The 11912-nt window shown below is 32.1% G+C and overlaps 1 protein-coding gene across 1 annotated transcript; it reads left to right on the forward strand.

Annotated features, from left to right (window-relative positions):
• Positions 1–220: 220 nt before the first annotated feature.
• On the forward strand, positions 221–3729 carry LOC131632052 (uncharacterized). Its single transcript, XM_058902818.1, has 2 exons — positions 221–809; positions 3716–3729. The coding sequence occupies exons 1-2, from the start codon at positions 221–223 to the stop codon at positions 3727–3729; spliced, it is 603 nt and encodes a 200-aa protein (XP_058758801.1).
• Positions 3730–11912: the final 8183 nt, after the last annotated feature.

An 11912-nucleotide genomic window follows, 5' to 3' on the forward strand; every position in this document is an offset into this window, starting at 1 on the left:
ATCTCAGGGGGGGTCAAAAATTAGGGTATGACAGTTAGGTTATAGAGAGTTTGAGAGAATTTGGTACAGAGATCCTACTGAAGGCATGCTTGAATTAGTTGATGATAAAGGAGCCTTAGATATAGCTGATCTTTATAGGGTGCATTTAAGGGTTGACTTATATATTCAACACACAGTAGCTGAGCCAGAGTTTTGTGATATGCCTATATAAGCAGAAGAAATGAATGTTTTGAGGGATGAAGAGAATGTTATGAGGAATAAGGATGATATTGCACATGATGAAGAAGAGTTAATTTCAAAAATTTATGACGAAGTGGCTGGTCAGGATGAAGCTAATGTTGTGAGGGATGAAGAGAATGTTGTGAGGGAAGAGGAAAATGTTTTGAGGGATGAAGAGAATATTGTGAGGGAAGAGGGCACTGTTGTAAGGGATGAAGAGAATATTGTGAGGGAAGAGGGCACTGTTGTGAGGGATGAAGAGAATATTGTGAGGGAAGAGGGAACTGTTGTGAGGGATGAAGAGAATATTGTGAGGGAAGATGTCAATATTGTTAGGGATGAGGACAATGTGGGTGAGGTGAATGATGGGTCTACTACTAATAGTGGAGATGATAGTGCTGATGAAAATTATGAGAGTGCTATGGAAGTGGGATTTGATGATTCATATGATGGTTTTGATGATTTAGAGGAAGAATATTTGGATGATCTTCTTGAAGATCTAGAGGGGGAACAAAGCAAACAACAATTGGATAATGATGGTTTGGAAGAGGAAATAGGAAACGACAGTGAGGAACTTGAAAGTGGTTGTTGTAACACCCTATTTTTATTAGATTTTAATTAATTAGGATTATTTGATAATTGGTATTGTTGTGTGTTTATTTAATTATTGTTTGAGTAATAATTATTTGATTTTGTGGTAATCTGTTATTTAGCTAATTAATAAATGTTAGAATTATATTAGAATTAGCTATTGGGTTAAGCCCAATGAGATAATGAGAGTTAGAGAATTTTATGAGTTAACCTAAATTAGATAGAAAGATAGAAAGAAAAGTAGAGAAGAGAAAAGAGGCAAAAGAGTAGAAGAGAGAAGAGAAGAGGATTGTAGATTTCTTGAAGTTAGAAGGAGAAATTCAAGAGGTAAGGGTTTGAATCCAAGTTCTTATAGACTATATGATTGGGTAATGTGTGTTGTTGTGATTATCTCTTCATCTTTGCAATTTCATGGAAACATAGAAAAGTTAGGGTTTATGAACAAATGCATGAATTTATAATTTGAAATGTGTTTTAAATGATGTTTGATGATGTTATGATGTTAGAAGATCCATAATATGTGCTTTATTTGTGGTTATAACATGTATGCTATTGTTGTTCGTGATGGTTGATGTTTTCAGCTTGATTGGGTTGAGTTTAGGGGATTTGGGATGAAATTCGCATACTGTAACACCCCTCTAATAACCCGCGGCAAATAGACAATTATTAAATCAGAGTAACATGTAGAGAGGCATCACAATTTCATAAATAATAAAACACGCGTCAGTATAAGTCATGCATTCACTGAAAACACCTGAGATCATAACTCATTAATCAATTCATGTTTTACACAGCGGAAATACTTCATCAAGTCAACATTCATCAACAATGTATCAGACTTCAAACATCATAAATAAATAGAGTTATAAACAAAACTCTAAAACAAAACAAAGCGTTCCCAGTGTTACATCTACCAGAGCATGACATCGACACAATACTAAAACCGACTTATGAGCTAATCCTCACCAAGTCACGCCGCTATCCTCAATCTGAAAATGACAACAAGTAAGGGTGAGTCTCATCACAGTTAACCAATGTTATTGCATCATAAATAATAACATATCATAGTTATATCATTCACCCTATTGTTTCATACTCAGACAAATCAATCATTCATACATCCACAGATAAACGAACAGTCAACATGTAACATCTATCATCATGCTATAAAAAAATCATGCACATGTATGAAACTGACACTATGCATGTGGTACCAATCATCACCAGTGGAAATCATCCACCGACCGATCTATCATCATCCAGATACGGCCCTGCCAGCACAAATTCCACACAATGGGAATTCTGCCCCTCGCTGAATCCTCTCATCATATAGGATTCAACCCATGTTTATGAATGCATGCAACATATATATAACATACTTTCATCATCCCATTCTATGAGTAGCATCATCTATACTCATTTCATCATCATCATCATCAATACTAAGCATGTTCATATATACATTACATCATTCAATACAATCAATCATCAGTAAGCCACAGAATCACATCACAAGGTTTACACAGTCTAAAACAGCATACAAACAGGCATACAAATCGAAAGTTACACATCATCGAACTTTCCAGAAAAATCACAAAACAGAAATTTCACATACAGGAAGCCATACGCGTATCATAGGGTCCATACGCGTCCATACGCGTATCCCCTTGCCTCATACGCGTATCATACGCATCCCAACAGAACCAAATTTTGCCTACAATCAACCTCATACGCGTATCAGTATAGCCATACGCGTATCACCAGAATAATTTTCCTCTTTCCAAATTCCCATACGCGTATGAGCATCCTCATACGCTCTCATACGCAAAACACCAGTACATGGTGTTTGGGACAGGGCAACTGCGTATCATACGCGTATAGCCCATTGGGAGTGTCCCCCATACGCGTATGACCTCATCCCATACGCGTATGGCACTGTTTCATACGCGAAACACCAGAAAATGCCCAGAACCTGCAGAATTCGTAACAGTCCAAAACCCATTCGTTTTTACTCATACCAGTCCACGATTTTGAGTGCAAAAACCAGAGAAAAGCACATCTAAACAGCATATGAATTCATCCATAACCATAGTATATGATTCCCTGCCAATTCTATTCATCATACCCTAAATCTATCAGTTATTAGGGATTAACAGTTCAATTTTAATGATGAAAACAGATGAATATTCAGAATATAGAATCAATGGATCAAATCATACTCCTAATCCATACTATCACCTATAATACGATAAAAGAGATTAAACGGAGAGTCTCCCCTTACCTCAGATAGAATCTTGGTTCTTGGTCTCTCCCTCTACGGTTCTCCTTCACGTTCCTTGTTCCAACTTCTGTTCTCTCATGTTCTTTCTTTCCCAATTCTCCAATTCTAATTATTTTATGAAAAATAATATTAAATTAGTAAGGGCTTTACTGCACTACACCCCTCCCTTCTTACTAATCTCACACATGGCCCAAATGCCATTAACCATCATTTTCCTCTTATTTTCATAAAATCCATAATAATAATAATTATTAATCTAATATTCAAATTAAATTAAAAATTAAAATTATACGGGTGTTACACATACTGTTTTCTGAGATTTGGGATTTTCTGAAATCTCCAGTTCGCGCCGCGAACTATTGTTCGAGCCGCGAAATGCTTGGCAGAAACTCAGGAATATTTGATTCACTCAGTTCGCGCCGCGAACCCTGTTTTACAGAACTTTTTCCAAACTTTGAAAGGCCATAACTTTTGATTCGTAGCTCCGTTTTATGCGCCGTTCGAAGCGTTAGAAAGCTATCGTGATATTCTATATGATAGTATAGGATTTAATTGCACTTGATTGATTAATTGTGACGTTATTATATGGAATGACATGTAATTGTCTTATGTGCGTTATGTTAGCATGTGATGTATAGCAATTGTTGGAACACTTTGTGTAGATGTAATCATGATGTATGTGATTGGATATATGATGGTTGTTATGCCTTGTTGCAATTGTTAATTGTGTTGTGAATGTTGTGTACAATTGGCGGATAATTCATAGAGTTAGATTATGGTGATATGCGGTAAGTTAAGATGGATGAGATAATCTTAATTGCATAAATTGTTGGTATTTGTACATACATTCATAGCATGGTCGGCTTTATAGTGGAAGCGGTGAAACTTGGGTTCACATGGTAATAGACGTTGATCCTTGAATGGAAATAGGCGTAGAAGACGTGATCCTTAATTGGAGATAGGCGTATTGGCTTTGATCTTGTCCGGATCGGAAGCGTGGCTTGGATTCTAAACATTGAGTCGGAAATCGGTGAAACATTGGATTCACATTGGGTACCACATGCATTGAGTCACATTTGTTGCATTTTGAGTCACATTGTGTGTTATGTGATTGTCTTGTATATATGTGATTTGTTTTGGAGTGATGATTGTTATATGATATGTGAATTGCTTAATTGAGAAGTGTGATGAATAGTAAAATGTATGCTTGTTTATGTTTACATTTCCCATTATTATGTTTTCTATAAGAAGTAGAATTCTCACCCTTCTGTTTGAATGTTATCCTTCATTGATAACGTGCAGGTTCCGACGAGTAGTAGCTAGTCCGAGGATTTAGCCGAGGGGCTCCTGAGTTTTTTATTGGATTAGGTAGCGAGTCATATGCTCTGATCATGTAACACTTGGGGGGATTTTATTTAGACTTATGCGTATGTTTGGATATTGCTATTTCCTATGTTTTGTTGGATATTCGGATGTATTTGTTTGAGATCTAGGATATGTTGTTTAAGGCTATGTGGCCAAGATTGTGGATTTAAATGTTAATTTGAATTTGGTAGATGAATATAGTATGGGCTATATTCATTGAAATTTTAATAGCAATTCAATTGTTTTTCCGCAAGCGTTTATGCATAATGTATGAAAGCATGAGATTTACATTGTGTTACAAATATGATCTTTGCATATTAAGAATGTTGGATGTTTTGTTTTAGGTTTTCATTGCGATGAAAATAACATGTGACGCCCTTTTTCCTTTATGCATGCATACTCTGTTTGATTGTATGATATATTTGGGGTTAGAAAAGGGGTGTTACAGTTGTGATAGTGAAGAAGGTGATGTTAGAAATAAGAGTTACCCAATGTTCAATGTGAAGAAGGACATGAAAGATTACAAATGGGAATAATGACTACTCAAGTTACTTCACAGCCAACTACTCAACAAACATCACAACAACCTAGTCAAGCTACTTCACATGCTGCACAACAAAGTCAACCAGCTTCTCAGACATCCAGAAAAAGACAAAGTCCTGCAAATAAGGCAACAACAAGCAAGGAAAAAAAACTGGGTGTGAGAAGGCCACACACTCCTTGGGTACCACCAGGACCAACCATAAGATTAGGTGCATCAAGAATTGGGCCAACAACTAGGAGGACAACACCAACAAAGAGAACTACATCCAAGAAGAATGTCTAGATTATGTTTTGGATATTTAGCACTTTATATTTTGTTTTGGTTATTTAGCACTTTTGGAACCACTTTTGGGTTTATGTAACTTGTCTGCTTTGAACATGTTGTTTATGAACATGTCTATTTGAACATGTCTTTTTGAACATGTATCTTTTGAACATGTAATCTTCAAGTCTTAAGTAATCTTGGAACCCAAACTGGTTTAATGCATAACTGTTTTGAACATGTATCTTCAAGTCTTAAGTAGTTTTATGTAATCTTCAAGTCTTAAGTAGTCTTAAGTAATCTTTTGAACATGTATCTTTTGAACATCTAAATTGGATGCATTAAATCTGGATGCATTATAATTAGTCTTAGGTAGTCTTAAAACTGGATGCATTATAACCCAACAAAATCTATTGATTCCATTTGTTCAAAATTCCAAGACTTAATTGGTACATAATTATACACAACAAACTGCTTTCAATTTGTTCATAAAACTGATACATAACTGGTACAAAAAACCAGACAAACTGATACTCTTTCACTAACACATAACCTAAACCTTAAAAAACAGGTAACAAACAAAATTATGACAATCATCAAGCTACAACATTTTCCGAAATTCATCATCTTCTTCATTTGACTCTGTATCTGATCAGTCTCTTTCCTTATTTCTTTAGTTGACAATCTCATTTTGACAACCCCCTCTTGCATGTGTTCAATATTCTTTCCAAGCTTTTCCAACCTAACCATCATGATTTGCCCATTGTTATCTTCAGATTCTTCGCAAAACCACTCGAAAAACCCACACCCAGGATGCACAGGTCCCTACATGTCACACACATTCATGTTCAATTTCATAAATCTAAAAAACCAACACTCTGTGAACAAATAACGTACCTTAAAATGAGGACACCCCCAAAATTGTCTTCTGAAACTCTTAGCCGTCTTTTCCCTTCGTAGAATGGCCTTATCTCCACAATAGCAAACTGGTTTCCATGGAAGATTCGACGTCGTATGAAGTTGGGAGATCAAACTTTCATGGCTTCCTTGTAACATAGAGGAAGAAGAAGTGGACGATTTTATTGCTATGGATTTCTGGAAAACCCTAGTAGCCCTTAATTTCTTCTTACGATGGTTGTTACTCTAGAAACCCTAGCCCCCAATTTGTTCAGACTTGGTTTACGTTACTTTCTGTAAAATTCCTTTTAATGAAGGAGAAGAAGCTCCACGTCATATGCCACACTTGCAACTCCAAACGACCGTTTCCATGAAATAGATGGAAAGAACTTACGTGAGACCATTTTAAAAGATAAATGAGTTATTTGAACTTTTTAAAAATTGAGGGACCAAAATGGACCCCGAGTGAAAGTTAATGAACGAAAAAGGATATTTTACCTATTTTAATAATAGAGGAGAGAGAAAAATAGAATAACACAGAATCTCCACCATTTATTTTAAAATCTAATAATTTAGATTCATTCTCATGGTCTCATATAAAAATGACATTCACATATAATACATCTCTATTAAATAATATATTCATAAATAATTTTTTAGTGCAAGTTTATAAATAATTTCTATAACTCATTTCCTAAGAAGAAAGGTTATGAAGGCTTTTCAATAAAAAACAAGTTATGAAGCTTTTTTCTACAAATAAAAAACCGAGAAAAAAAGGAAGGAAAATATGTGACGGTGGTAGCTGATGATACCATTGTAAATTTACTTAATAGATAAGAAAACTAAGAATGAAAAACGTGAATTAAGGGTGTGTTTGGTTGTGAGATGAAAATGTGAAGAGAGAAAGATGTAAGAAAGAATGTGAGAAGAGAGAAAGAAGTGAGAAATAAAGAAGATTTGATGTATTGTTTGTTATAAGAGAAGTATGAGAGAAATAGAAGAGAAAGAAGTGTAATTATTTTTAAAGAGACAAAAATATCGTTTAATTAAAAAAAATTAAAACACCACAAATTTTACACAAAAATTTTAAAATATTAATTGTTTATGCTAGTGATTTTTACACAAAAGGAAATATAAATATTGTATGTATACAAAATTATAAAATTATAAGACGACAACAAATTAATAGTTAGATTGCATCATTGGAAGAAAAAAAATCTCAAAAAACAAAGCTATTAAAACCCACTATTTATGGGTGTTAGAGGTGAGGGTATTTTGGAAATATTACAAAAATAAAGCATATTTGGAGACTTTCTTCGCATTTGAGGAGAGATTGGAAAAAACTACTTTTTGATCTCTCTTCTCTCATTCTCTTGTACTTCTCTGATAAACCAAACAAAAGAGATTCTGTCTCTCTCCCCTAATTCTCTCGCTTGTATTTCTCTCTCTGCAACTTCATCTATACCAAACAGACTGTAAATTATTTTTGTATTGATGACACTTTAATATATGGTGATGGGAGGGGTAGGGAGTAACAAGTATTTATTGCAAATTGCGGACGGCAGGTTGGGTCCACAAAAACGTGGACAGCTGTGTCATTGTTGTTAACGTAGTATGAATTGTTGTCTGGTTGGTGCTTTAGATGTTTCTTTAGGTTACTTTTGATGTGTGTACTTTTGCTTTTGTGAACTAAACAGCCCATGATAAATGGCGATGCTTTTTAAATATCTCTTTCTTTTGACAATTCAACTCCCAACATGACCCATGTTACATTCAGATTAGTGTGTTTTACAATTCAACGTTTGGTGATATGCTTATGCTTTGATTCGTTGTTTGTTTTATTGGGTTGATAGAGTGCATCATATCATAACCGTAGATTCACCCACTCTCAATTGTGTAACAATAATGTTGTTATATATATATACTAACAAGTGATTTGTAAACAATAAAAAAAGTTATTTAATCTTTGTTGAATTGCAATCAAAATAACTTGTTCGTATAGTGTAGATCTAGTATAAAAAGACATCAAGAATCTTGTATTAAATGGTGCTTTGGACAAGAGATTGTATTCACTGGGGGTGGAGAAACGGTTGGACCCGATCGGTTCCGGGCCCAAATTATCTAGTAGACTTAACCGCGGGTAGTGAAACAAGGCCCAATTTCGACTGAACCTAATATCGGTTAGTTCGATTTTGAAATTTCCGGTTTGGATGATTTATCGGTTGGTTTCAAACGGTTTGAGCCTTCAAAAAATAATAGCTCAATTGTAACAAAAATAATAATTTTTGAAATATTTTAATCTATTTTATCATTCATTGATCAATTAAATATATATATATATATATATATATATATATATATATATATATATATATATATATATATATATATGATGTATTATAAATTTATCACAAATAATCTAAATGGTATGATCTATTTTATAATTTAATCTAAATGGTATGATGTATTATAAATCTATTTAGAATCTTTTTAATCTAAATGGTATGATGTATTATAAATTTAATGATTAATCACAAATAATATATACAAATAATTTAATGTAACACTTTTTTAAAATTTTACATTATTCATGTAAATATGACTTATCTTTCAAATTTAAAAAACATAATTTAATTTTTTTATATATAAATTACTAAGTACTTTCATAATTTAAAAATTTTATTCATATTTAATACAATTTTAAAACACATTCAATCATAAGATTATAATTAACTATAATTAATTAAATATATTTTTTCATTTCAAAAGTATTAAGGAAAAAATTCTAATCAAACCCGTGTAACGCACGGACCATATATCTAGTTTTCTAAAATTTTAAAAACTGATTAATTACCTTTTAATTTTTAAATTTTTGAATAATTTATTTTATATATGTTTAGAATACTGTAAAATATTTATTTACCAAGTTTTAGAATTTTTTAAAACAAGAAGATTTAAATATGAATTTTTTAAATTTCGAAAAATAATGATAAAAGTAATCACAACTTAGAAATTAAATTTTGAGTTTTTTTTTCAGGAACTTTTTAAAGCATTATTAACATGTCTGCAAAATAAACATTCTAAAATGCACATTGATTTGACAGCAGGGACTGAAATTACATGCATAAAAATTGTAGAAGGATTATTATAGGAACTAAAAACGTATTTAACCCTTATTTATAAGGACACTACCCCACACCATAGGTAGTTCAAACATGTCAAAACACCAATAACACAATAAAATCATAATTATCAGATAAATAACTTACGGACATAAATAAAATTAAATCGGGATTTTACACTTGTAGATACCTACATTCTTGTCTTTAGGTTAGTTCGAAGATAACAATACACAATCTAATTTAACTGCTTTATCTCAGCCTCATTTGAACCCAGGATCTCAAGTCAAGTATTAATTTTTTTATCAGTAATAAAGTTCTTACCCATATCAAGAGATGACGACTTTGTTTGATGGTGCAAATCGTTCACGGTGGCTCGAACTGGGATAAAAATATTATTCTCATTGGACGGGGTTAAGTTCGCAAAATATTATCGGTTGTTGTGCGACTAAGAATTGTCTTTATCACGGCCCTGGCTGGTGCCATATGTTCATGTTAGGTTATGTATGGTGATGAGTACCAATTAATAGCATGGAAAAAAGGCTTAAATAGTTTATATTAATTTATGTTTAATAATTCTATTTATTTTTAATTTGATATTGTAATAGTTTTTAATTTATATTTAGTTGGTGTTCACTTCCTTGCATTTATTTTAGAAAAATATCATTTAATCCAATATGAGACTAGAAAATGGTGTTTATGAACCATTTAGATTTTATGACAACTCTTTCTATAAGTAAGCATTTTGTATTCTCTTTTGAAAAGTTTGAATTGAATTATATTTTTTGGCTTATAAGAATAATAAGTGAGCTAGATCTCATATTTTTTCATTCTTGGATTGGAACCCTAATTGACTCTTATCATTGTCATCCTTACCATTATGGTGAATTTTCATTGTCTTATTAATCTTTTAGGTTGTAGCGTCTTCTTTCTTCATGTTCTTAAAATCATCCTTATTTTATTTTTTTTCTCTATGATTTGTTACTTTACTGAAAGAAGTCAATTGGTTAGATCTTTCATCAAATTCTATGAAAACACTCAAATTCATATTTTGTGATATTCAAAACCTATCAGAAAATTATAATTTTTATCTTTAATTTTTATTTTAAGTCTTTTATGTTATTGATTTATATTTAAGTAACACGTGATATGGAATTGAAATTAAGCATATCTATAGAATGATCATGGTGTAGCTTTGTCAATATGATTGCTGAGTTTTTTTATTTGGTTTATAGTATTAGGGCAAAAGGATCAAGATGATGGAATAATGGAATAAAAGAAGAATGACGGTGGTACACACAAAGAATAATTGTTTTTTTTATTAAATGACATATACTAGTCTATTTATACAAGAATAAAGTTGCCACATATGCCCTAATGAAAACTTGCTAACAAAGTTAAAAAGTACACAAATAGAAAAATACTAAATAACCCTTAATACCATCCCTTAATTTATATTTTCTAAATAAATTTAACTACACCAATTCCATTCCTTAAGAGGAGAAATTGATCTGTCTTGATTGACTTCGTCAGAACATCTGCCAGCTGCTTCTGGGTGCAACAGTGCACAACTTCTAATGTTCCATTCTGGACTTGGCTTCTCAAAAAATGATACTTAGTCTCAATGTGCTTGTTTCTTCCGTGTATCACAGGATTTCTAGCAAGATTGATTGCATACTTGTTATCAATCATCAGCTTCAGAGGCTTCTTCACTTCAATCTTTAGATCTTCTAATAAATTCAGAAGCCACATAGCTTGACATGCAGCTACAGCGCCTGCAATCAGGGCCGGTCCTTTGACTTCGGGTGCCTTGGGCGAACCAAAAGAGTGGTGCCCCTATAATTTTTTTAGCAATATATACATAAGGATAAAAGAAATAATTATATAAAAAATACATTTTCATTTGACATTATGCAAAAAGAATATAATTATGGATCTCTAAATTAATGTTTATACTATATCAAAACATAAAATACTATAAAGAGACTTCTTCTTCTTCTTTTTCTTCTTCTTATTTAAATATCATCCTCTTACCATTTTTTGTTGCAAAATCATTAATAATTTGTTCATAATCAAGGTTCTCCAAAAAATTATTTTCAACTGAAATCAACACAAGACTATTTAATCTATCTTGTGACATAGTAGATCTTAAATAAGATTTTAATAATTTTAATTTAGAAAAATTTCTCTCAGCAAATGCAACACTGATAAGAATAGTCTGTATTATTCTATAAGATATGCATGCATTAGGAAAATAATTAAAAGTCTTTAAAGAACTTAATATCATAGCATGATTTTGATTCATTTGTTAAAACTTCTCTAATAACTTTCAATTCTTCAGAAAAAATTTCACCATCAAAATCAAGAGAATCGTCATGTTTTAAACAAGTTTCAAGATGTTTACAACATGCTTTCAAGTTCCTATCAGATAATGATCTAAGCCTTTCAATACTAAACAGGAATCTAAAAATATTTTCGTATGTGCTATACTACTCAAATCATCTATCAAGTGAGCTAATTGTTTGAAATATATAAGAAATAGTAATTTCGAAAAGACTCTTCAGCAAACTCAAGATTCAATGATGTGGGTAGAGATAAATTTTTATCATAGTGTTGTTTTCTACGAATTTAACGT

Source organism: Vicia villosa, unplaced genomic scaffold (assembly GCF_029867415.1).
Source record: "Vicia villosa cultivar HV-30 ecotype Madison, WI unplaced genomic scaffold, Vvil1.0 ctg.000896F_1_1, whole genome shotgun sequence".
Taxonomy (NCBI): Eukaryota; Viridiplantae; Streptophyta; class Magnoliopsida; order Fabales; family Fabaceae; genus Vicia; species Vicia villosa.